At 34.7% G+C, this 27,981-nt stretch overlaps 3 protein-coding genes across 7 annotated transcripts in view; 2 read left to right on the top strand and 1 right to left on the bottom strand.

Moving 5' to 3' along the window:
• LOC124430268 overlaps nt 1-4,531 on the top strand; it is an 8,466-nt gene extending 3,935 nt beyond the window's left edge. Inside the window, exon 3 of the mRNA XM_046976567.1 lies at nt 1,936-4,531. Coding sequence (XP_046832523.1) covers nt 1,936-4,341 — 2,406 coding nt within the window. The 3' untranslated portion in view covers nt 4,342-4,531. The remainder of the gene's footprint in view (nt 1-1,935) is intronic.
• Nucleotides 4,370-20,996, bottom strand: LOC124430279. Of its 4 annotated transcripts, none has more exons than XM_046976590.1 (3): nt 20,861-20,996; nt 5,692-5,907; nt 4,370-5,569 (listed from the first exon to the last, which is right to left on the bottom strand). In XM_046976590.1, the coding sequence occupies exons 2-3, from the start codon at nt 5,862-5,864 to the stop codon at nt 5,320-5,322; spliced, it is 423 nt and encodes a 140-aa protein (XP_046832546.1). In that variant the 5' UTR covers nt 5,865-5,907; nt 20,861-20,996; the 3' UTR covers nt 4,370-5,319. The 4 variants fall into 4 exon arrangements, with proteins under 4 accessions (XP_046832546.1, XP_046832545.1, XP_046832543.1 ...); XM_046976589.1 differs by lacking the exon at nt 20,861-20,996 and adding an exon at nt 8,303-8,437; XM_046976587.1 differs by lacking the exon at nt 20,861-20,996 and adding an exon at nt 8,029-8,273.
• Nucleotides 8,780-27,981, top strand: LOC124430266 (serine proteinase stubble). 2 transcript variants are annotated; one of them, XM_046976564.1, is made up of 11 exons: nt 8,780-11,741; nt 15,196-15,301; nt 20,782-21,107; nt 21,411-22,698; nt 23,957-24,112; nt 24,264-24,413; nt 24,891-24,967; nt 25,301-25,401; nt 25,476-25,747; nt 25,878-26,032; nt 26,115-27,981. In XM_046976564.1, the coding sequence occupies exons 2-11, from the start codon at nt 15,196-15,198 to the stop codon at nt 26,277-26,279; spliced, it is 2,796 nt and encodes a 931-aa protein (XP_046832520.1). In that variant the 5' UTR covers nt 8,780-11,741; the 3' UTR covers nt 26,280-27,981. The 2 variants fall into 2 exon arrangements, with proteins under 2 accessions (XP_046832520.1, XP_046832521.1); XM_046976565.1 differs by lacking the exons at nt 8,780-11,741; nt 15,196-15,301 and adding an exon at nt 19,683-20,593.

The raw sequence follows: 27,981 nt of genomic DNA, 5'->3' as shown, positions 1-27,981 counted from the left end.
AAATTGTCCTTACCTACCAAAATTGAAATGCACCGAGGATTCTACCTCGTATCACGAGTGTAAATGCGAATTGTACTATCAATGCGTAAAAGGTGAATTGATTCAAAAGAAATGCCCAGATGGAAAAGAATGGGATCGCAAAAATAATAAATGCGAAATAGCTGAAGTGGCAAAATGTCCTTATCATCCGTCTACTTGCAAAGATGGTCCATTTAAATCCCACGAAATAGAATGCAACAAGTATTACGTCTGTGAGAATGGTACTTACGTTCAGAAAACATGTCCATCTGGATTATATTGGGATAGAAAACACAATATTTGCACATTACCTGAATTAGTAGATTGTCCTGTGTGCGTCGAGAATTCTACCACTGCTCACGAGTGTAATTGTAATTTGTACTATCTATGCAAAAACGGTAAATTTACCAAGCAGAAATGTGATGGGAAATTGGAATGGGATAAAGTAAACCGTCAGTGTAGAAATCCAAGCGAAGCAAATTGTCATAAAAATTTCAACTGTATTGAAGATTCTTATAATTACGTTACGAAAGCATGCGATCCTGGATTATATTGGGATCAAGAATACAATCTTTGCATGAAACCATTAGATGCACTTCATTCTACGGCACTTATTACTACGTGTGCAGAAGGTCTTTTCAAACCCCACGAGAAGGACTGCGATAAGGTTTACATGTGCATAAATCACATGTACATTGAGCTTAAATGTTCATCTGGATTCTATTGGAATCAAGAACGCCTATATTGCACCGCACCATCAGAAACAAATTGTCGTCACCGAGAGTGCGTCAAGGGTTCTACTCAGGCTGATAAATTGCATTGCGAATTCTATTATGTATGCGTAGACGGTATGCTTATCCAACATAAATGTCCAAGCGGATTACATTGGGATGAAATACACAATATTTGCACAACACCTGATAAAGCAAATTGTCCTTCAATTCAATCGAGCCAAGCTCGTCAGGAACATCCATTCGGAATCAAAACATGAAAATTTGCACGGCTTCTTAAGTTACAAGGTTTAACAATTAAACGATTCCTTTATAGCATTATATATAACATTATATATAATACACATCTTTCAATGCGACCTTTTTCATTATCATTCTTTTGATTACTTACTCCACTTTTATCAAAAAACGATAATTAGAAGTGTATTTGAAATTGATATTATCATTGCAAGTCAATTTACTAGTCTTTTAAAACTAGTTGATATGTTTATATTAGAATCTCGCATTTTTTATTTGCAATATCATACTTTTCTTCAAAGAAAAGACGAAAAAACAAACAGATAATAACATCTGAATGGATTTGATCAATCCATTGTAATCATTTTTATTACCATTGTTTTCATCAGCTTGTCACATAAATATCGTCATGGTTATTATTATTAAACGTCATGGTTATTACTAACACATTATTAATTGTTTTGTATTTAGTCCGAAATAACATTGCAATAGATATTTATCAAGATCAGATTGAATCAAAATCTTAAGATTTTAAACATTTACTTTTCTGCTGCATTGATTTTGCTACAATCATAATACCAAATAATATTTGTTTATATGTCTAACATAGCAGACAGTTTAAAATGCTTCATTACATAAAATGTCCGTTAGTACTATTTTGTATTCATAAAATAGAGCTATATTTTATCCATTATCCACGATATTATTCAATTTTTGTTAATAATTTTATTCTGGGATGTAGATTGAGCTTTTCATTAACCGTTTGAAATACTAGAATATAATGACTACTTTTTAATAATATAATCTAAAATATAATTCATAATTGCCAAGTTTTTTCATTGAATAGTTAAGACTATTGCATAACATTTTATTAAATATACATCTTCGTATGTTCTAGGAGGAAATAAAAAAATACTTTATAATCTTTACCAATTGCTGCGATTTATAGGTATGCGTACAGCCAGAGAATTCGAACTGCAAATCTACAAATGAAGGAAATATACCTGAAGTATCTATAAAGGATGCTCACTTAATGGAAGAAGTTCCTCCATCATCTAAAAAAGTTTCTTCAACGTATACTGAGGGTGTCCCAGATCATTGTCCTCCAGATGATTATGGAAAACTTGTACATTTGCCTCACGAAACAAATTGTTCCCTGTTTTACAAATGCAACAAAGGTCAAAAAGTACTTCAGAAGTGTCCACCAGGATTACATTTCAATAAAGTGATGCAAATATGTGATCTCCCAGAAAATGCTAAATGCGAGAACAAACTAGACAATAAAGTAGACAAAAATCAAGATTTATTAAAAATTAAACGATCAATTATTTCTCAATCATACGAAACAGAAATTCTTTCAACAACTCCTGGCAGTATACCAGATCATTGTCCATTAAATGATACTGGTGAAGTAGTACATTTGCCTCACGAAACAGATTGTACGCTATTTTATAAATGCAACAAAGGTGAGAAAATAATTAACCAGTGTCCACCAGGCTTACATTTCAATCCAGTTTTGCAAGTTTGCGATCTGCCGGAACATGCTAACTGCACCAGCAAACCGGAAAAGAAAGAAGACGAAAATCAAGATTTATTAAAAATTAAACGATCAATTATTTCTCAATCATACGAAACAGAAATTCTTTCAATAACTCCTGGCAGTATACCAGATCATTGTCCATTAAATGATACTGGTGAAGTAGTACATTTGCCTCACGAAACAGATTGTACGTTATTTTATAAATGCAACAAAGGTGAGAAAATAATCAACCAGTGTCCACCAGGCTTACATTTCAATCCAGTTTTGCAAGTTTGCGATCTGCCGGAACATGCTAACTGCACCAGCAAACCGGAAAATAAAGAAGACGAAAATCAAGATTTATTAAAAATTAAACGATCAATTATTTCTCAATCATACGAAACAGAAATTCTTTCAACAACTCCTGGCAGTATACCAGATCATTGTCCATTAAATGATACTGGTGAAGTAGTACATTTGCCTCACGAAACAGATTGTACGCTATTTTATAAATGCAACAAAGGTGAGAAAATAATTAACCAGTGTCCACCAGGCTTACATTTCAATCCAGTTTTGCAAGTTTGCGATCTGCCGGAACATGCTAACTGCACCAGCAAACCAGAAAATAAAGAAGGCGAGAAACAAGATTTACGAGAAACTGAAAGAACATCTAGTGCGGCTCCTGAATCATCGACAAGAGTCCCAGATTCATCGACTCCTGGCAGTATCCCAGATCATTGCCCACCAGACGATTCCGGTAATGTAGTACATTTGCCTCACGAGACGAATTGTTCGCTGTTTTACAAATGCCACGAAGGTCAAAAAGTTGCCCTTCCATGCCCACCTGGCTTACATTTCAATCCAACTTTGCAAGTTTGCGATCTGCCGGAACGAGCGAACTGCAAAAGCAAACCAGACGATAAAGAAGACGATAAAGAAGACGAAAAACAAGATTTACCAGAAACTGAAAGAACATCTAGTGCGGCTCCTGAATCATCGACAAGAGTCCCAGATTCATCGACTCCTGGCAGTATCCCAGATCATTGCCCACCAGACGATTCCGGTAATGTAGTACATTTGCCTCACGAGACGAATTGTTCGCTGTTTTACAAATGCCACGAAGGTCAAAAAGTTGCCCTTCCATGCCCACCTGGCTTACATTTCAATCCAACTTTGCAAGTTTGCGATCTGCCGGAACGAGCGAACTGCAAAAGCAAACCAGACGATAAAGAAGACGATAAAGAAGACGAAAAACAAGATTTACCAGAAACTGAAAGAACATCTAGTGCGGCTCCTGAATCATCGACAAGAGTACCAGCTTCATCGACTCCTGGCAATATCCCAGATCGTTGTCCATCACATGATAATGGTCATGTCGTACATTTGCCTCACGAAACAGATTGTACGTTATTTTACAAATGCGTTGAAGGTCAAAAAGTTGCCCTTCAATGCCCATCTGGCTTACATTTCAATCAAGTTTTGCAAGTCTGTGATTGGCCAGAACAAGCGAACTGCAAAAGCAAACCAGGCGATAAAGAAGACGAAAAACAAGATTTACCAGAAACTAAAGGAACATCTAGTGCGGCTCCTGAATCATCGACAGGAGTCCCAGCTTCATCGACTCCTGGCAATATTCCAGATCGTTGTCCATCACATGATAATGGTCATGTCGTACATTTGCCTCATGAAACAGATTGTACGTTATTTTACAAATGCGTTGAAGGTCAAAAAGTTGCCCTTCAATGCCCACCTGGCTTACATTTCAATCAAGTTTTGTTAGTCTGTGATTGGCCAGAACATGCTGAATGCCCAAACGGGAAGGAAGATAAAAATTAAAATGTAGCTTACTAATTACTACATCAAGTACCGTATGGCTTACTTTTAATATTCTTGAATATTTGAAAGTATTACATGTTGTCTTAATATTTAACGTTTGTAATTATCGATCTCTGTAGCAAAATACGAAGTACCTATTGTAACAAAGATATAAATATATATAATATACTAATTTGAATTTGTAATCATATTATGTTGTTTTTATTGAATTGAATCTATTTTTTTTTTTTTTAAATTATTCACTTCCACGAATTATTTGTGGTCATTATCAGTTAAAATAGTGCAAATGAGATATTGAGGTTTTTGCAAATGATCCTTGTAAATATTCATTTATTATAACTTGAAGGAACTTACTGTTTATCTTAAATATTATTATATTGATTAAATAAAGATTTCTTCAATTTTTCTCATTAATCATATATTTCCATATAATATTTGTAGCAATGAATTATCTATTTGGACTTTCTGCCATAAAACACATAACTTTTAAGATCTTTTGAAGAAAGTATTTCAATAATACAACTTACATAATCCTGGATCATTCCTTTTCTTCTCTCTTTTAATACCACCTTAGACATAGCTTTTTTACAACATGGAATTAATTATGTTTACTAATAATCGAAACTGCTAGATACACGTTGACAATTTGAATGTAAAATAAATTGTTCCCATTTTATTTTTAAAGCCCAAAGTGCCGTGGTCTAATATATTAGTTTTATCTTATGTTAAATAACGATGGTATTAAAAGACGTTATAGAATAAAAATAAAAATAAATAGTTATGTTTTCTGTTATAGAAACATTACTGCAGATACATCTAATCGAAGTGTAAAAATGTATTAATTTTACAAGTCATCAATTTTATAAAATCATCATTACTTTGACTAATTCAAGTCACGAATACACGACACTTTAAAAGAAATAGTTGAACTTTGAATTGTTGTAATTTTTCCAACATTAAACAACGATACATTCGTATTTATTCTACGTCATCGTAATAGTTATCAATCATGTCACTTAAATTTTCTGACGGATTATTTCGAAATATTTGCTTTTTTGTATCATTATCTTGAAAATTACGAAAATTTATTTGTTCCTTTATCGGCTTGCTCTTATCCTCCTTTTGTTGTTGAAAATGGCGATGAGTATCAAGTATAAATCTCAAAGTATTCCACGGATATCCTAAATAAAAGGCAGGAAATGCGTTACCTCCGGCTCTTTTTCCATACCTGTGTTAAAATATAAAGACGTAAGAGAACTCGTTCATTTTCGTCTGTATCGTTCATTTTATCATTATCTCATGATCAGATGAATATTGCTCGATGAGAAAACATTAATGAACTTATATTACCTGGCCTTTCCATTAATCGAATAATAATCTTTGACGAGATCTAAATATCTTCGTAACTCTTCCGGACTTGTAAAAACTTTTGGTCTGGTTGGTCTAGCCATCGGTTCGGGTTCGCATTGGATGATAGTGATACCAAAAATAGTAACAAGTATCACGAGAACGAAGGATTTCATCTTCTATTTTCAAATTGGACGTAGATCGTAAATCAATATGTTACTGTAAAAACCAGTAAGTTCATTATTCATTGTATTTATATGTTATTTATTTTAAATTGCATTAGATACAAGAAAAAGAATACAAGAAAAATATTTGAATCGAGTGACCTATTTATTACGATAAAATCTTTTCACGCGAATGAATGGAGGATTGTTCGATGAGAAATTGCATGAATCGATTGCTTTAAATCAATAGACTGGAAAAGCTAGTGAAATACAATATAATACTATGCAATGTAAGAGCCATGTGGATGGAAACTTGACTCCAAAGTTACCTGTTGCTTCTACCACGTTTCGCTGGTCCAACAAGTAACTTTGTCGATAATGGTAAGTCCTCGTTCTCGATATTGGAGAAAATAAAAATTGGAGAAAATAAAAAAATGAAATAAAAAAGTTACACACAGTTGCCTGATTCCTCATATGAAATAAATGAAATAAATGAAATAAATGAAATAAATGAAATAAATGAAATAAATGAAATAAATGAATGAATGATAAATGTTTCGTTGACGAAAGAACTTTCATTTGATTTTATACATTTTCCTCCCTACGTTTGTTTTACAGTAACTAAGGATATTTATTCCTTATAGCAAACGAAAAAATTTCAATTTAAGCTTAAGATCTTTTTTTTGTCTTGCGTGATGAAATGAGAAGTTTATTATTAGAAACTATATATAGAGAGAAAGGCTTAAAGATAGAACGATTATAAAGAAAGGTTCGACGTGGAGATTGAAACTCGTATAATACGGATCAAGCGACTGAGCGAATTAATTATAGCATTTTTACAACCACTTAACGGGACAATATTGCACGTTGGTGGTTACCCAGCGCAGGTCCAGTTCATAGATCGATCGTTTTTCATGAAATTGTAAAAACTTATATAACGGTTGAAAGATTAAAAGAATACACGTTGTTACATGAAAATTTCAGTATTAAAAGCCTCTATCTTGCGGACAATAGTGTTACCGTGAAGCCGTATAAAAGAAAAGAGACAACATTATACGGCACTGATTTCTTCGTAATATTCATAACGTAATTTATGATAGTGGGAAGGAAATCATGCGAGTGAAACTTTCATTACATCTTCTCCGTACGATGACATTTATAACGTCAAATCGTAGATCGATCGTGAGCTGATTCATTCAAATCTTTTTTATTTCATCAATGTAAATTTCTTCGACAGATTTATTCTCCCATGAACATTTTCATCCATTGATGTGACTTTCGACCATTTAATTAAATGAAACGGAGATAACGCAATACGAGTTAAAAATCGATAAGCCCGAATGCGAGGTATTTTTCTTCAAATTGCAAACGAAAATGATTTTTTTCCTACGCTTAACACGACGTCAGTCATGTTAAACAATTTCCACAATTTAAACGATTCGGTCTGTCAGAACGTAGGGTCGGAACACTTCGTTAAAAATAATATAGAAATCTCGTACATATGTATATCGGTGAGATGTGAAATGACAAGGTGACGTCGTTGAAATTTCATTGAATATGTAGTAGCGATTTTTATTTATTCTCTCTCTCTCTCTCTCTTTGTTTGTTCGTTTTTTTTATTCTCTTTACCCTTTTTTATATATACGATTATTTGCTAATCGCAAGAGTTTGAATTGACTTTGACAGTGACAAGTTCTCTTTCGTTCAATTAACTCGTTAAAAAGTTTCTTCCGGAGAACAACGAGATCGTACTACGAGTTTTTCTATTAATTAAAATGCAGTAATTGTAAAGATAAATAACTAATTAACAGTCGATAAAAAAGTTATTAGCTCGACTAATGCATTTAAAAAACGACGGAATGACGAAATGATTAGTTTTATGTAGAAACGAATTTATTCTCTTTAATTATTTATATATCGCACCGGTAAGATCGAAAACGCATGAAACAATAAAAATTGAGAAATAAATCACACTTATTCGATATATTCGAATAATTTCACGGTAATGTTTAACTGGTAGATAACATAGATATCCGTCCAGTTCATGAGTTATTACACAAGGAACGAACACTTTCCTTTTCATTGCACAAGTTTGTGGAAAAAGAAAAGAAGAAGAAGAAGAAAAAAAAAAACATAGTGTCGTTGTCACATAATTATCAACGATCTCGATACTCACTTACTCACCGATCAACGAGTCGATCTCGAACTGTCAAACGAGCTCGAAGTTGATTTGAAACCGTCTTAAAAAGATTTTCGAACTTGAACTTTTTGTGAACAATGAAATAACACTTTTTCGTTTTCTTGATAACAATCGTATAATATATATTTTTCTTTATCCGTATTTTCCCTTTTTTTCGCGCTTAAAATATTCCTTAGAATGGTTAAACCTTTCAGAAGTTCGGATCGCCCGCTAATGCCGCCGGCAGGAGTATATATACTTGTGAACGCACCCTTCCGACGCATCCCCTCGGCTGCAAGTCGCCTTTCGCGCAGCCAATCCTCGAACTCCAGCCCCACCAAACAACAGAGCACCCCCTTTGCCGTTCATCGTCCTTACATGGATCTCTTTCTTCCTTGATCTCTTTTACATTCCCTCTTAGTGTTCCTAAATGAATGTACGTACTATCACATTCGTAGGAAAGTGAAAACTTATGCGTAACGACGTAACGATTATCATTGCATATATTTTCATCGTATCTAACAACAACTAACAACAACTAACGACAATTTTTTCGCGAAATATTTCTGTAGAAAACTATGTGAAATGTAGATATAAAGAGCATTTTAAAGTACATGTTAAAGAACAATCCGAATAATGATTTTATTTTACAGAATAATAAATAACGATGCTAACGATCGTAGAATTGAAACTAAGCTAGAGGAAAAGAAAGCCAAAAAAAAAGAAAAAAAAAGAACAAAAATCTGCAAATGTTTGTAAAATCTAAAATGTTATTCCAAAGATAAAACTTTTGTGACAAATTAATTCATCCTTTTCCCCTTTGACCTGTGATGATGAAACGTTCAGTCGTCGCATCAACGTAGGTCAAGGAGAATAATCAAAGTCTTGGAGTTTGAAATAAAGGCACCACGATTTAAATCGCCGATCTTATATGATCGTTAAAAGAGCGAACTTTCCTGGCTTATGCGGCTAAACTTTTGAATAGCGATAACGAGACGGCAAAGTTGCAGGCGAACCGAAGATAGAATGATAGGTGGTAGGTAGAAGCTCTAATCCTTTACGCGTGGGCTCCCAGAGGATCCTGATGGACACCTCGATAAAAACATTAAATATAAGATTTTCGATGTCATGATCAACGGAGAAAGAGCTGTCGATAGAAAAAATGTTATTAATAATGTGAGATCTCCCGCTGAGAGACTTCCATCTTTATCGATTTCGGCATTATGAGTCTAAGGGATTAACGTGCTCTCGTACGTGTATAAAAGATTGATTACTTTTTTGATTCTTTCCTTTATTTCTCTATCGTTTATTAAAACAACTTGCTATCCATTAATTATTGCAAAGGATATTATGCATAATTATTTTTGCGAGAATGGCAGCAAGCCAAGCGTAACCTTTTCATCTTCATTTTTTTATTATTACATTTGACCGTATCATTCTTTTTTCTCCCTTTCATTAGAAAAAATATATTTAATTACTTAAATATTATTTATTCTATTCACGATGGAATTTTTTTTTCTATCTACTACTTTCGTACCAACATATAACAAGTCATTATTACAATGTTGCAATATGTTTCAGCATTGCATGCGAATATTTGTACACGTAGGTATGTATTTTATTAATTTTTATATCAATAAAATATGTCATTGCCGATACCTAAATCTCAAACTAATTCGTATTGATTGGAAAAGGTACCTCGTTATATTTGGCAGCCATATGTTCGTATTTAAGTGTTCCGACAAACCGATAAAACGCAGTGTCTCTCAAATGATCATATCGTTCTTCATAAATTTTCTATGGTCTATGTAGAAGAAGGGAAAGACGTAGGAAGATGGAGAAAATATTGTTAAGTTCGACGCGACGGGGTTAGTTAACGATTCTTTATATCTAACTACCGATTCTGCTCGATTTGAGAGGCACTGCGTGATAAGAGCTCTCACAGGGGTTTCGTTAAGCCTTCTCGATATATCCTTTTGAGCTTTTCAGCGATTCTTTTATTTTACCTCCCCCTAGCATCAGTTCTTATCACCATGCTGATTTATAGCATTACGTCGCTGATTTTATAGCTATGCTGCGTATTTTTTTTTTTCTGTTTAACAACTAGAAACAGTAACGTTAACATTCCCGAGAGATAAGTATTCATTGATACAGCGATTAGCGACCTTCTGTTTCTAGTTCTAAAGACTTATGATTAGATATAGACATATCATTAGATTGTTTCTAAGAAATTAATCTATTCATAATGTAGATATGCATATTCCATCAAAAACAAATTATTAGGCTGATCTACAGAAGACGAGCGAGAAATTTTTAACTCAAAATTGCACGTAGATATACATATTTGTTTGACAGATCTATGAATGGATCGTATATGCTGTTATATAGATCCTCCTATGTAAAAAGATTTACCTTCCTAGGGTTAGCGGCAGGTAAATACGACCATGTCAGGTGGAAGTCACAAATATTTGATATGTGCATCTTCTTCATCATGAGAATTGAATTAGATACATAGATGACTCTGCTAGCTTCTGGTGAATGAAATTCAGAGACCGGATCATTGAGACATGTATATAAATCAGGAAAATGTTAAATAAAAAGGGAAAAAAGGATATCGCGAAGGGAAGATAGGAAAGGAGCATACGTTATGGCGACTTGTGGTATCATGTTGAGAAGGATAGAGAGAGGGGAGAAAGAGAGAAAGAAAAAGAGGGGAAAAGACGAGAGAGGAAAAGAGAGCCCAAAGAAGTGGAAGAAAGAACATCGATGTGGTTGGTAGGAGTGTGGTGAAACGATAGAGAGAGAGAAAGAGAGAGAGAAGGTTAAAGAGAAGGTGAAGTAGAAGGGAGAGGAAGAATGGAGGAGAACGGTCATTGCCACCACCTTGCCTCGAGTCGGTGCTAGAGTCCCAATCACCGTGAAAAGCGAGGAACCTGCTATGGTCTACCGAAGAGAATTGCCCCACACTTTAGTCAAGCCTTTTGTATATTTACAGTGTCGTGGCGGATGAGAGAAAGAGAGAGAAAGAGAGAGAAAGAAAGAGAGAGAGAGAGAGAGAGAGAGAGAGAGAGAGAAAGAGAAAGAAGAGTAGAAAGGAAGGAAAGGTAGGGAGGCGCCTACAGGAGAAGGAATGATGCCTGGTGAATCGGATTCGTGTATGCGGAGTCGAGTCAAGAGCAAGATCGAGACAGCACCGATCCAGGTGCTCGCTGATCCACAAGTTGCGAGAGAAGAGAGAGAGATAGACGGAGAGGCCAAACCAGTTTGATAGGCCGGCAAGAGAGAAGAGTAACCGGTGTAAACGAAGAAGAACTCGCGAGAAGGCATCGCAGGGTTCGTCTCTCGTAACGCGGTTGTGTGTGTATATATATATACATATATATATATATATATATATATATACATATATATATACACACACATATACACACACACACACACACACATATGTATATACCTCTCTCTCTCTCTTTTCTCATTTTGGGTCAACCTGATCGTAAAGGTGTTTTCTTCTTTCTTTCTTTTTTACGCGTTATCATTTGTGTTCATTTGAAACTTGTGGATATATCGAAATCGATCGTGACGTATTCGAGAGGTTTTCGTTCGCCGAGTCACGTGTAGTTGGAGAACAACGCGTGCCAAACATAAGCAAGTTCTTAGTGAGCAAACTAGAAGGATCTGGAATTAGGAAGCAAGAAGATTCTTCAAAGGTAGAAGATTGCTTTCTCTCTCTCTCTCTCTCTCTCTCTCTCTCTCTCTTTCTCCATCTTTCTCGGTTACTTGGTTATGTGGGTAAGATGCCCCGAATCTGACGGAGAACAAACATCACCCGCGATAGTATAATTCCTTGGCTGATATTGATCGAAGTAAGCTTTTAGATTTAGCTCAAGGTTTCAATGATCGAAAGAAGTAAGAAGAGCATCTTATCGAAAGATTCATTGATAATAAGAATTGTTATCATCTCGTCAAAAGAAAATTAAATGATTATCTATCTGGATTTAATTGCTGTGTTCTTTAAAAACAATTGATTTCACAAAATTCAAAGGTCAAATTTTTTTCGTTTATATATGTATATCCATTAATATGTTTTTCCCGAGGAATTCCTGAACGTATAGAATATAAATCCCAAATAATAGCCGCGTGGGATTGAAACGTAAAACAAAAACCGCTCCAATTCATCACTTAACAATCAATTAAGATCTCTTGCGTGATCGCTCTTTGCAATAATTTGATTTTTCATTAAGCTCTCACGTTTATGCTATTGCATTATTCGTTATATCTCGAATTTCTCTCGGTGTTTCATTTGTAAATTTTCGTTTGAAAACGTGTAGTCGAACGGCCAATTAACGTCAATTAAACGAGCAACGTTGCAATTACGAACATTCGTTGGTATTATGAATCTTCAAAACGAACCGACTTTCGATACGTCTTTGATGTTACGCACGGAGTTAGCTCGACCAGGTAAACCGTATGTGGTTCACGAATAGCGGTACCACTCTTGCTCCTTTGAGTCGAATTCGACTTTCACGAGTTGAACACGATGGTATTTCCTTCATTACGTTAGGTACCATTCTTTCTTCTTTATGTTCTTCCATACGTAATTCATGAAAGATTTGCATCGTAAAAATCCTTTTCTCTTTATTTACGACCTTTTCGAATTTATTGCTAATTACGTATCTGTGTAGTATGTGTGTATACTCTCTTAAAAGAGATATGTGTATGTATAATAAGACTTACATAAACCATAGCTAGCAGTATACTTGATTTAAATTTCCATCGATCATGCTCGTTCGATCGAGCTCTTGCAATTTACGAAAAAGTTTAATTCAAATTTAACGCTCCTTTATGTTTTGACTTGATTTTACGAGAAAAGAGAGAGAGAGAGAGAGAGAGAGAGAGAGAGAGAAGCTCTCGTTTCCTTTGAAAGAACTGTTCTTTCAGTGGCAACCCACATGTCTCGCTCGCATTAGATACGTGCGTACAAATGAAAGTGGCGTGTACCGTTAGCAATGAGCTTGTTCCACTGTTATTCACGACGAACGCTTTTCGTCCAAATATGTGAACCTCATCCTCTCTCTAATAGCCATAAAAAAAAGAGATAAGAAAAGAAGAAATTTTGGAAATGAAATTTATCAAATGATTTTCATCCAAGTTAAATAGTTTTTCAGAAAGATAACTGTAGACTTCGCGTGGGCCGAGAGGAGGAATCTTGTAACCTGACCATCGACAAGCCGTAAGGCTGGGCTCCGGTATTCTTTGCTTCGTTCAGCCGAATTAATGCCTCGAGATAACTGTAACGGTTTTTATCATTTCTTCTTCGTAAACACGAGCTAGTCGCATGTTGATCGAGTTATCACTGCACTTTCTTGTGACTTCTTTGTCTTCATTTATGAAACATCTTTATGTTCAATTCGAGATTTTATTAGATTTGACTTCCTCCTCATATAGATATTCGTAGAATTTATCTACAAATGAAAGATAAGCAAAAAGCAATGCTTACAAATCACAATACTCGATTGTTAACTTTAATTTTACAATAATAAAATCGTCTTTCTTCAACTTGAACAATGCTATCACTTTCAAGCATCTCATTAAAGCCGTTACTCCGTGTTGCCTACATGTGGGTCAACGTGTTCGACCAATGAATATATGTATATATGTATGCCCCTAGCATATTCTAGACTCGCGTTAGAGGAACACCCGATCGATCTAAGTCGACCCTGGAATAACAGTATCTCGGCCCTCTATATACATATCTTCATGGTGGAAGGACGCATTTTAATTTACCTGACCATCGACAAGAGCTCAGTGAGAATCAGCTGGAAATATGATCAATCAAAATTTTGCAATCAATGCATTAATTCGTCGTTGTCGCATCAAAATGATTAGTCCATTGATATTAAATTCATTAAAATGATAATAAAAATTGATTGTAATTTATTTAATTGTTCATCGGTGAGTTCAAAGTTTTAAGTACTTTGTTGTCGAAAATCGAAAGATTCGATGAAGAAGGGCGGAAACATGTAGTTTGCTCTCATCGACCTCCTTCTTCCTCCTTTGGCATCATCGTCGTCGTTGTCGTCGTCGTCGTTGTCGTCGTCTTCATAGCCGTTGTCATCGCTGTGTCGTCGTTGGTTCAACGTACCATCGACCTGTTGAATGATCGCGCCAAACGAATGTCTTTCTCGTACCGGTCATTGACCGAAGCCTTGTACAAGTCTTTACCATCGTTCACGTTTCTCGGCCAAAAAATACTCTTGCTGATGAAGCTATGTATTTCATCCAAAAAGAGTTGATCTCTACGTGATCTCTACTATCTGTTAGGTGCTCGATCTTTTTCCACTTGGATGGATCAACTTTGCTCGAAATCGATATGTTTGGCTCTGGTCGAAAGACAACGAATTCTATTGATGGATCGATTCGATACGTTCTTTATATACTTGCCAATATACATGTATAATGTAACCATGTAGATTATATATTTTAAATATTAATGAATTTGAGATCGATGCTCTTTCATTTTCAAGGCTGACGCATTTATGATAGATGCATGCTTCAATTCGAAAATAAAAGTATTGGAACTCGGGCTATTTTTGTTTTCTCTTTTCATAAATATTATACAGATTATCTCATTTTTTAAAGAGAGAAAAAAAAGAACTATAGTATTCTTGATAGACATGACGAGCGAAAGTCAAGAAACTCGAGTGACTACTTGCAGGATGTCGCACGATATGTTTGAAGAAAAAGAAGGTCGGACGTATGTATATATGAACGTTAAAATCACATGCGATTACATTGCAATGATTACTGACGTGCGACATATCGCGTGGATCATCTCCTGAGAATATTCTCAGGAATATATCGTAGAAGTTGTTCGACGTTGCTCGATGTCACGGTCGAGGGAATCGGCATCTTATTAACTTTCTTACGTACATTTCCCACTCAGCTTGGTTCGATGACTCGAACCTTTCAAGAAAAGAAATGTTTCTTGACTAAAATTTATTGATTTACTTTTATATCAGGCTCTTATAATTTTTACTAAACTTTTATGCGTTTATTCCTTATTTTTATTAGGAAAAAGGAAAAACAAAAAAAGATACACTTTTCACTAATCATAAGATAAATAGATGATTGATTTTCTTTATATTTCTTTTTCTGTTTCAGATGTGGAATCATCGCAGATTAAGTTGGATCATCATCTCGCTCTGTTGCGTCTTCATACACATCACGATAGCCAGTCCTATTTATGTCCCACAATTTTTACCAAGTAGTAAGTACTTCATTATTTCTACGCTCGATTTTCTCCCCATATATATATTCAAAGGAATTCGTAGTGGTTCATAGTTTGGTCACTAGAATAGAATTATATTATAAGAGTGACCTAAAAATGATCAATGAACGGTAATGGCAAACGAGAGAATCATTTCTTGGATTTTCCTCGAACGTGTCAGCTGACTAACGGACCAGTAAGCAAATACCTTTAACGTGGCCAACACGAACATACTCATGAATGCTTTGCCAACCTATCGTATCTCTGAGTTAGTATGTGTGAGACGCGTGCGTATACGAACACATATCCCTTCACTGTCTGTCCATATCTTGGAGACGACATTGAACCTACCTTGGATTCGTATTCGAATGGAACGTGGGCGGACTTGTCAGTGTTCTATGTAAATAAGTAGGTCAGCCTCGGTCATCGCCGTGCACGACTTGCACCGATTTTTCCGACTTTGCCATCCTCGATTCTCCATCGATATATTCGAATCGACTTTTATCGATATGCCATTTACTCGCTTCAAATGTTACCTAATTACAATTCAGAATTCTATTGTACATAAATCGTTTCTTCCAAACTATTGTCGCAAAATAACATTTATCCAATTATTGAAATGATTTATTTTAATATAGCTTTAAAATACTATTGTAAATTACAATTAAATTTCTTACTTTTCAATATATGCAACATGTATTTATGACGTATGAAAAATATTGAATATAATAAATCTTTTTACCAATACTTTATACTTTTCACAATATTTATTCGAACATGTGGTCTAATTGTATTTTTGGTTTTTTTTTTTTTTTTTTTTTTTTAGACCAAATAATGGCTATTATTAATGACGAATATATCACGACACGTTTATTTAATAATCGCACGAAGGAGAAGTTCGTGCGTTAGAGATATTGAATTCACAATTCAATCGAAACTGAAGAGCGTTATTTTAGATCAATACCATTTCACAGAAAATATTTTTTTCGATTCTATTCGCATAACTACTGACGTATAGTATCGCTTTTCGACTTTACACTTTGTAAATACAAGCATATAACGTTTCCGTGAATTTGAGTGAGCGTAACGACCGTGTATACCTATTTGTCAAGTTTAGATTTCACTTGGAAGATTCTCATGTTCGAGAATAATGCATTTACCTTTCATTTCTATATAAAATTATTCGTTCCAAGATCGAAAGGTCACTTTCAAAAAGAGATATTGAAACTGAACGTTCTAGTATTTGCAATTTCCTGTGTATAAAAAAAAAAAAACAAACAAACAAATTCTAAAAATTTACTAAAAAACAATGTGCAGTACTCGTGACAAGTTCTTCGATCGTTTTAAAGGAACGATCGAAGAAAGTTATCACATCGTGGCCACTTTGGTGCTCGTAAAGGCGATAAAAGAGAGAAGACACTTTCCTACGATGGTACAACACAACACGCACCGAGTGAAATCTTTTCAAACGCGAACTCTCGATCGCGTGGGTGATATATATGTTACTTATATACGTGTTGTTGTTGTGAATCTGTTGTGTTGTATAATATATGTACGTGTGGCATACTCGCTTTGTATGGTCACGTCTGAAATTCCGCCAAGTGTATATGTATAGTATAGTAGTAGGTATGGTGGAAGGTGATAGGTATGCTAAAGACCTAGCTGAAACTTTCTTCCGTGATTCTGACTCATCGAAACGACATTTCCGCTAACACAGATCCTCCTCTTCTCTCTCTCTCTCTCTTTTTATTCTCTTTTTTTTTATTCTTTTTCTTTGGAGAAGGACAATCGAGAAGGACTTTTTTGGAGAAGGCAAAGAACCGACTAACCGACCAACCGACCAACCGACCGACTGACCTGAAAGCAAGCATACCATATCACAAATTATTTCACGACATTATTTTTTTTGTTGCACGAACGTTCAGCCAAGAAAGAGAGAGAGAATGAGAGAGAGAGAGAGAGAGAGAGAGAGAGAGATTACAAAAGAAAGTAAAGAGAAGCGTAACGCTCGAGGAACTCGGTAATTTTCCGTAGATACGCTCCGTTCCATTCTCGATTATACTTTATTAGAACTTCCGCGAAAGAAGGATCAATCCCGGTAGAGTGTACTTTACGTCAGGAGAATACGATCGGTTACATCTCGAACGATCTACATTCACTATTGTTGAAAAATTAACTTGAAATTTCGATGAGACATTATAAAATAGAAGATTGATAGATTACATGGAGTTCTAAGTAATTAAAAGAAATTAGATTAAAGATTAGGTTAACGAACATTCTTTTACATTGCATTCCTTTAACATGTGGATCAACAAAGAAATAATTAATTTTACTAAATGCAAATATTATAAAGCAATTTTATCCGAAAGATGAAGAAAAGAAAGAAATGAAAATAGCAAGTATCATTTGCTATACTTATCGATTTCTTATCATTTACATCATTTTGACTTCTAATGATTAATTTTATTAAATAATATGATATTGATATTTGATATTTATATTTTGGGATGCACGCATTCAATTCTAGTTACACGGATTAAAAATATAGGTGACTTATTATAGATTATAGTTCGATAAAAAGTTTCATTTTAGAAAAATTTCTTATCTGAAAGTTTTCGTATCATCGACTGTGACACCTCACAGTTTATTAAAAATGACATATCAATAGTTATTATCGATAAATTATTTTTTACGAAGTAAAAACAATGCTACAATGTTGAATTGCTGCTAGTTCTGTAAAAAATATGCTCGTCTATGCAATAATGGACGAGAAATATCCAGCAGAGATTGAAGTAAGCTAGCAAACAAAGTACTCGTGAGAAATACAATTTCTTTGTTCTTTTAGAAAAATGAGAAAGTCGTGACGACAACTTCTTGTAAAGATCAGTTGAAATTTATCGAGCAATACATTTTAAATCAGTCATATTTTTATGTTATGTATTAAGTTATGCTTATAGAATTTAGATGATCTAATGAATTAAATAAAATATCAAGAATATATGAATTAAATAGGACATCGAGAACATATATATACATACCGTCATTATCGTCATTGGTAGAAATAAAAGTTGTTATTGAATATTTTTTATTAAATAAATAAAAAAGAAAGAAAGAAAAGAACTTAATGTAAAAATTCTGTTTCGCTTTAAAAGATTATCTCTATTCGATAATTTTACTTGTACAAAGTTCATATATATTTATACATTCGAATACTCAGTTTTATCATGAAATATGATAAATCATCGTCTGCGAATATGGTCGATTAAATCAAACGGTGGTAAAGGAAAATGAATGAATTGAGGTGTAATATCAATTTCGTTCAATTAATAATCCTAAGAGCAATGTATGTACATTTAACTTAAAAAAAAAATTACGTAACGCGAAGAAAATATATAGATTCAAAAGGATTACAAATGATTACTAAACCTCATCTAATCTTGAGCTCGACTTATAAAGATTTTATAATCGTTAGAAGATTTCTCTTTACATGCAACATTACATTATGTGCTTCCTATTCGGAAATACATTTATAAGAATCAGGAATGAAATATTCATTGTACGAATCTTTATATTCATAAATTATTATGAATGAGAGAGAGAGAGAGAATATATATATAAAATATTATATTATATTGATACAAATAGTCAGCATCTTACTACAGGTCATTTAGAAAAAAATCTGAGATAATTTTTCACGTAAATTCGTTCGGAGTCTATTCTCGGAGGACTTAAGCTACAGGTATGTCGATCTAATCGTCTGAAATACCTTCAAGATGCCTTGGAATGCGCTCGGTGGTTTCTTCAGCTTTGTAAAATGAGAAGGAGAAAAAGAGAAGAAGGAAAAGAGAGAGAAAGATAGAGAAAAAGAGAGAGAGAGAGAGAGAGAGAACCAAGATTACAAGGTGCTTTGGAAGGAAACGAGTTGTTACATTGGGCTATGACTATGACCTACTTGTGACTCGGGTAACTAGCTCATACATCGAAATTTAACGGTACCCAGATGCTTCCATTCGTCTGACATCAATTCCTTCCTTCCTTTGATAATCCATGCTACGTCGATCTACGTAACATCAATGCCATAAATTATTATATCTAAAACTAAATCGTTATAATTTCATGTATACGAATTCTTTATATAATCAGATAATTTTAATTAAACACTTAAGACTTTTAAAGTAATACATTGATCAGCAACATCAATCTTTATTTTCGATGAAATACTTTGAAAAATTGAAGTTACACGAATATATTAGATTATCTTATCGTTTAATAATGCTTATCGTTAATAGTTAAAAAAATAAATACTTCAAAAAAGATTATTTTGTGGGTAATATCGATCTATATTTTTACCTATTATCAAGTATTTATTGTTTATATAACATACTTTTTTCATTAGTTTATATCATCACCAAATCAAATGTTGAATAGCAATGATTTAATACTCAACGATAAGAGATATTCTCGTTAAAATAACGTTGCCCGCTATCTATAAGCTATGCGAGGACGTAGCGTATTGAATGAAAACGTTCGTGTGAATCGATCGATAATAAAACGAGATATTTTCCAAGTGTGATTATCTTCTAACGATATATTCCCGATTATAATTTCTTATAGAACAGCGATTTTTCGAGATATTACTCGATCGATCGTCAAAAGATGGAGCTTTTATTATCAACAGTCGTTAAATTTTGTTTAAAGTTTCCTATTTAATTCGATTGCCAATATATCGATTAATAAATACGGTGAGTAAAAAATAGGAATGCGAAAAAATCTACTGTACAATAATATAAATTTAAAAGCGCATACACGTTCTTGATCTTGCTTTTACACGTTCGTTAGAATGTTATCGATGTATGTCAAGATCGTATAGTAATAAACATATTAAAACACGTATGGGGAAAAAATGCAACAAGGAACACGTTTTAGGAGGAAGATATCTGGGCTGTGAATGCTTCCGTATTGCTTCTCTTTCTCTCTTTTTGCAATATTAAAGTGTCTCCTATAACTGTGCATTCTCTCGCTATGAAGCGTTATACGTATGTTCTCAATACAAAATACAGTTCACTCGTGTATCATCTCTCGTATGCTTGCCGCTGTTGATAATCATCTTCTTAATGATGATCTTCAACGCATTCCATTAAGGCTACGATCTAAATGCAGGTGATGAAAGGCAAGGAAGCGTATAATCGGTGAATAATCGAGTAAGACACTTCAGCGCGATAAGAGGAAGAAAGACGATAACAATGGTACAACGAATAGATTGAGATGGAACTAGTCCTTTCGATTTTTAGAGTAAATACAACTTCTTTAAAAAGAAATTATTCTACACGAGTAACAAAATAATATTAAAGCAGTTGAAATCTGTGAAGAATAATAGTATTTGAAAAATTCATCTTGCGTTAACTTGATCAGTCGAGTCTTTCTCACAATTATGATCTTAATTATCGACTAATTTTCTTAATATTTTTTTTTGATCTCAGGTACTGGAAGAAACATCCGTCACTTGCCATGCGTGTCGCGTAGAACAGGCGAAACCGGAATTTGCATGTTTGCATTTACCTGTGCAAAGGCGAACGGCACGCATCTTGGCACATGCATCGATCGTTTCTATTTCGGTAGTTGTTGTAAGATCGACGAAGAGCCGGACGTTGGACCTCAGGACAACAGCATCGACGATGGACCGCCAGCAACATCAAGGCCGTTCGTCACTACTCACAATCCCATCGAGAGCAATGACATACCCCCATATTTTCCAAGGCCAAAGCCTAACGACCAAAGCAAACCATCTGGTACATACACCACTGTGGTAAGTTAATAGTCTTTTTCTTTTTTTTTTTTTTTCTTTTTTTTTATGATTTCATAAAATTTCTTCTTTTCAATTTTTTGAAAAAAAAAAAAAAAAAAAAAAAAAAAAAGAAAATGAGACCCTGACTCAAATACTTTTGTCATGTTTTCTATTCTTAAAATGCGGAAGTTGTTTAAAAAGGAAGGTAAAACTTACTGCAATGAAGTTAATTATAAAGATCATTAATTTCCTGAACACACATACGCAACAATGTCATATAGATGTAACGATCTCCGATCCGATCGATCTCCATTGTTTTTTTAGGCTACTACGATCACTCAGGCAACAGAAAGTACTAAAAGTACATCGCATACACATGGAGGGAGTACAAAGATTGTAACAAAGAAACCAACGATACAGACCATAGAAACGACGACACAATCGATTCGTCTATCGACTTTTCAAACAGTTCAAAACGGCTCGTACGAAAAATTTACTACTACATCCGCACCCTCCAAGAATTTCACTAAAATCTCTACAGAAAGTACAAAGTATTCGTCCAATACGTCTACTGCTTCAACAACTTCTAAACTATCAGTCGGTACAACTCAAAAGCCAACAGTTCCGTTCAAAATTTCGACTTTATCCACAACGTCAAGACCAATCGTAGGTACATCGAAACCGATTACAAAAAAACCTTTACACACTACGATATTACATACAACTACTCAAACGAGTATTCAACGACCGATACAAACAACCACATCGAAAAGTATTATTACAACGACGCAAAAGGCTGTGCCTTCGACAAGATTTCCACCAAGAAACACGACATCGGTCAAGCCAGTGACTCAACAATTTACCAAGAGACCACCTACTGTTAGCACGAAGAGACCCCTTGTCACGAGCACGAAAAGACCCACCTTGTCTACCAAAAAACCAACTTTACCCACAAAAAAACCGACGACTCAAAGTAATTCTTCGATTGGTTCTAGTCACGGAACAACAACGGTAGCGTCGACTTATTTGACGTCTAATAAGACAAAACCAACGTTCACAACGACTGAAAGTAATCTTTTGTCTTCTACCGAAGAGACACTTGTAACTTTGGTGACGGAAACAGTGAGTTTTGTAACTCGAAAGCCGATTACAATCACTACTGAGAAACCTATTTATCATAAAATCACGACCAAACCTAAACCAACCACTTCTAGGCCAGTTGTAACGACTATAATCAGTACGAAGCCTACTAAGATCAGTACATTAACTACTGGTAAATTAGAAACATCTACCACGCAAAAGACAATTTTCCAAACCTCTACAAGTAATTCAACATCGGAGATTACCAAATTTAAGCCAACTGAGAGTTCAATTGAAACTACGATAAAACCTATTAGAATCACAACACCTACGACCATATCTGTCGCTAGCTTCATTAATGCCTCTTCCTCGACTGCGAGTAGTCAAACGTTCAAGGTACCAATTGTCAACCAGACTCTCGAAGAAGTACCACTAACTACACCGTCATCTGGTTTGGTCACGTGGTCTTCCCATTCCGATGAAACACCAACCAAAGCAACAGACGTTTTATCCACAACCAAAAAACACGATGGTAAGTTGAAGTTATGATCGAGATTGCATGAAAAGTTATTAATTATACATATTCGACGTATGAAAGAATCATTTGAATTTTAACATTTGATAATGCGTGACTGATGATATTACATACAATCTAATACGGAAAATCGGCTTACATAATGCAACTACATTTCGCATATCCGCTTATGTCCTTTCACAACGGATGTTCATTGTGTAACAAAACTCTCTTGTCGGCAATGGAAAATCATCTCGTAGAGAAATTCACGACGAAACCGTTATTATACCTTCCGCATTAATCAGTATTCAGAATAGCGTGTACCCGAGTGAATTTGATTGATTGCTTGGGTATCTATCGCATTCTCACTCATGTTCCCTTTCTTTTCATTCTATGTTCTCTTAATCGTTTGGATAATGGAAACTTACGGATCGGATGTGTTGATTTTTCTTCTTTGTTTGTTAATGCAAACGAAATATTGATAAGTATTTTTGGATATTCTTATATTTTCAACTATGATGAAAATGAAGTATCGTTTAAGATTTAAGGATAATGGATTAATTTAATTTTTGTATGGATTAAATCATAGAAAATTCAAAGTTCAGATCACATAATACATAATTTGCATCGATGTGCAGCTTCTTGAATAGAATGATCGTAGAAATGTTCTCATCCTTCTATTTTTAGACGTAGAAACGCGCGAAGGATACGTATTACGCTCACGAGATATTAAGAATAGTATGTTCTTAAGGAATACTTTGTCGTATTCTTATCGTAATTAAGCAATTATTTTGAAAATCAGCTGCATTTTTAGGCATGTCAAATTCGAACGGCAACTTTCGAACGAAATTAGAGTTAATTTGAACCAAGTATTTTGTCTCTTGTTGCATATTGTATTTGTATTGGTTCAAGGCCAGCGTACGAAGCTAGATCAAGATCAAAGAACAGGGTCGATGTTACAAATGGGTTAAAAGAGACATCTCTCTATTTCTCTGTCTCTCTTTATCTCACTACGTTCAACAGCATCGCAAGAGGAGATAAAACTCTGTACGTCGGGCTGGGACGTCGTAACGGTTTAAACCATCCACCGTAATTTCTGTTCTCTCTTTTCCTTTCCGTCCTTCCACTATTCCTATCCAACTGTCTGGAAATCTTCCTAAAGTCATTGTTGATTCAACGGAATCTATTTCTTGTCGAATATTCAACGTTCTTTTTTCGTCCTTACTTTTTTTTTTTTTTTTTTATTATTCTTAAACATTTCATTCTCTCATTTCAGAAATAACGGAGAGCGAATGGACACCCATAACAACGCCGGATGGTTGGGTAATGATCCAATCACCACCAACGACCGTTGAAACGTCCTCGGAAAATCTGGAAAGTTCGGCGACTAAATTAGAGTCTGTTTCGTCTACTGTATCGTCTGATGTACCTGGTAAAAAGATTATATCTTATCTGTTGTATTCGATATAAACCTATGTATACATTGTTTTTTAGCCTGTTAACAGTGTATTACTTAAAGTGAATATTTTATTAATATCTACGATACTTGACGATTTTAATAATAATTTTCTCAAACGATTCAGTGAGATCAACGACGGAAGTTCCAACGACGACGGAGCAAGTTACAGAGACGTCAACGATTCTGACGACATTGTCAAGCATCGCTACTATAGTCGTTGATACGGAAACTCCGATATCGATCGAAACTCTAAATATGTCGGATTACAAGCAAGGTTATTATACACGATCATTATCAAAATTTCGTTATTCACGTAAGAGTATTCATAGCAAATGCTATAAAGGTAGATAAATATGAAAAATGCATGACAAAGAATTATTAGTATTACGATTGGATGGATTGATTGTCTTTGTTCTCCTGTATTTCATACGCTTTTCTTTCCTTTATCGTGAATCATGAGAGCTCACGTTGAAAAGATCATTTTCACAAAGAACGATCCGTCGGTATATAAATTGAAAATGCTAATATAGAAGGGGCAACCACGTAGCCAATGAGACGTTTGGTTCACATAAAGAACATAGAGTGGGGTGAGAGAAAAAATAAAAGGAAGCACGTGACTTATATACCGGTTCATCCAGTCGAATGAATTCGAGCACGTCCTCGTTCTCCAACATGGCCGTCGTCGTGACAACGGCAAACCACCACGCGAATCTCTTCAAAGCAGTAAACTCAACGATGCTTCTGCTTGCAGTTTGCGGAAGGAGAATATTTCCCGAGTCGAGGATCGTGGGTGGCAATCGCAGTACCTTTGGCAAGTGGCCCTGGCAGGTGAGTGGATAGAAAAGAAAAAAAGAAACCAAGCTCTTTTATCTTGATTTGTTTTTCACGATTTTCGCGTGTTACGTCTAATTTCTATATAAATAAAACGAAAGAATAAAAAAGAAAAGAAAAGAATGAAGATGAAGGAAGATCACGTTTGTCGAAAGACCAAATTGATCGACGAGGATAGTTAGGAAAGCTTTTGACCCATCTCATTTCTCGGTGATGTCTATCACGACGTTGTTTGCTCATTTTCTATCGAGACTACGCAACGTACGATCTCTTCTAATCAACGATCCTATCCATTTCTACGATGCGCGAACTTGAAAGATTGATTTACAGATCTCGTTACGTCAATGGAAGACATCTACCTATTTGCACAAATGTGGAGCAGCCTTGTTGAACGAGAATTGGGCTATTACCGCGGCACACTGTGTTGAAAAGTGAATATACGAACGTTTTCATTCTACTCATCTCTATTTCTCTTAAGTATTTCATCACTTTGATCTAATTTCAGTGTATCACCGGCGGATTTATTGTTGAGGATCGGAGAATACGATCTAGCGAACGAGGAAGAACCATATGGATTCCAAGAAAGGCGAGTACAGATCATAGCGAGTCATCCACAATTCGATCCAAGAACTTTCGAATATGATCTCGCTCTTTTGAGATTCTACGAGCCACTTCCAACATTCCAGCCAAACGTTTTGCCAATCTGTCTCCCGGATGACGATGAAACTTACGTTGGTCGTACAGCTTATGTTACTGGATGGGGAAGACTTTATGACGGTGCGAATAGTATTTTTTTACTCTACCTTCTTAACATTTTCTAAAAAGAAAGGAGAAATCTTTGGTAAACTGTTTCTTCATTGTTACATCTGACGTCTATTTTTAAAATTTTCTTATCATCGATTTATAGAAGGACCACTGCCGTCCATCTTACAAGAGGTTGCAGTACCGGTTATAAATAACACGGTATGCGAAGCTATGTACAGAAATGCTGGTTATATCGAGCACATACCACATATCTTCATTTGCGCAGGATGGAGAAATGGTGGTTTTGATTCCTGCGAAGTAATATATTAACTATCTATACAATCTATAATAAAACAGTATGAATTTGATAAATGATATATAAAATCGTTACGTTTTTTAGGGGGATAGTGGCGGCCCAATGGTGATTCAAAGGGCACGAGACAAACGATGGTTACTAGCAGGAATTATAAGTTGGGGAATTGGTTGTGCCGTACCAAATCAACCGGGTGTCTACACGCGTATTTCCGAATTCCGCGAATGGATCAATCAAATCTTACAATTCTAATCCGACTAATTAAAAAGTACGGATGCGTAAGTTCTATGAATCGTCAGCGCAAACTGGACGAATTCTGCGCTCCGAGGAGGACTAGAAAAAGAAGGACGAAGGATGAATTCCGGAATAAGAATTCGTAGCTTTGATTTCGAATTTCCCGGAAAAGTGAAAATGATGAGGAAACGTTCATAGATGCCGCCTGACGTCAAGGTTAAGAAATCGCGAAAAGAACGTTGGATAACTGAACTATCTGTTTTATCAACAGTAACAGTAATGCACGACGAAGTTACGATTTGTACGATATGTGGCGTCTTTCGATCAGAAGTGCATCCCGACGTCATTTTCCTCGAAATCGCGTCTTATTCGAATATCGATCGAAGAATGAATGACTGAAGAATTATTTCTTTCTTTTCTTTTTTTTTTTCTCTTTAATCTCAAAAGATCGGCGTGCAATGTAGATGCATGGAAATTTGAGATTTTCTTTTAAAACTCGTTATTTTCCTTTGATCGGAAAAAGAAAGAAAATCGAAAAGAGTGGTAAATTCAATGTGCCTCGGATAAGAAAGAAATTATCGAATGGAAAGCTTGTTGACAGCAGGAGAATAAATTGAAAATGATTTTCATTGCCACGCTTCGATATAAATGCACGATTTACCAACGCATCTAGATATTTACAAAGAACGATATTCAATCTCGAGCATATTTTAAAGTACTTAAAATATTCGAGAGAAGTTATTCGCAATAATGTTTTTATTTGCATATATAAAACTGATTATTTCGCGCTTCACTGAACTCGATTTATATGCGATTATTCTCGTTGAATAGAATTTTTATATTCATCGTGTCAAAACTCCGTAAACACTGATACGTTTGCAGAGTTAGTTTTTTTCTTTTTTCCTTTCTTTTTAGAAGTAACCATACGCGACCTTATGACGATTACTATTGTCGATAATTTGAAAATATTTTCATATGAATGCAATTGAATATTCTATATGAACGCTAACATTTGGCATGAAAGAGACACGTTTCCACTGATAACAATTAAATTTGTATTTTCACGAGGACATACATACGAACGCCGAATCAAATTCATCGTTATTTATTTTACGACGATTGTGCGTAGAAGCATTATTGTTTATTCACGAATTATCGATAGGACACGTATCATGCTTCATTGCCAACGAAGCGCCATAATAAATGGACAAAGTTTAGTTTGTACAGATTTTTTTTTCTGAATTCTAGAGTAATTTTTATGTACAGTAAAATCTCCGTTATTCGGACATAACAATTAATTTTTAATTTTAAATACGCAGACATGAAAAATGTAAAATTGAACAAAAATCTGATTAACAATACTTCTATTGTACCTCTCAAAAGATGATATTATATTTCACAGCTTAAGTTGGCAAAATGTGGCTCTAATATGCATACATATATACGAGATGAATCATTAATTATTGCTCCGGTCGAAATAATTTTTTATTCACTTATTTTAATATAAAATGTTGTCCCTTATTATATGACGTAGTTATTTAACTACTTATTATAAGATAAATATTTTCTTTTTTTACGATCAACAAATACAAAATTAATATAAAAAGCAATAATTATAAATCCGTCCTATATGTATTATTATATATAGAATGAAAATAAACGGCTCGTATCGTAGCAACAACGGGACGAGCGTTTCGACGTATCGAATGCGACGATGAAA

Source organism: Vespa crabro, chromosome 18 (genome assembly GCF_910589235.1).
Source record: "Vespa crabro chromosome 18, iyVesCrab1.2, whole genome shotgun sequence".
Lineage (NCBI taxonomy): Eukaryota > Metazoa > Arthropoda > Insecta > Hymenoptera > Vespidae > Vespa > Vespa crabro.
This window is presented reverse-complemented; position numbering and strand designations above follow the sequence as displayed.

Bases quoted from the DNA above. Each gene is read 5' to 3' on its own strand.
- LOC124430279 (XM_046976590.1), bottom strand. From the start codon at position 5,864: ATGAAATCCTTCGTTCTCGTGATACTTGTTACTATTTTTGGTATCACT. The intron at 5,570-5,691 runs GTAATATAAGTT...ATTTTAACACAG, and splicing joins TCGATTAATGGAAAGGCCAG to GTATGGAAAAAGAGCCGGAG.
- LOC124430266 (XM_046976564.1), top strand. From the start codon at position 15,196: ATGTGGAATCATCGCAGATTAAGTTGGATCATCATCTCGCTCTGTTGC. The intron at 25,402-25,475 runs GTGAATATACGA...ATCTAATTTCAG, and splicing joins GCGGCACACTGTGTTGAAAA to TGTATCACCGGCGGATTTAT. The intron at 26,033-26,114 runs GTAATATATTAA...TACGTTTTTTAG, and splicing joins GTGGTTTTGATTCCTGCGAA to GGGGATAGTGGCGGCCCAAT.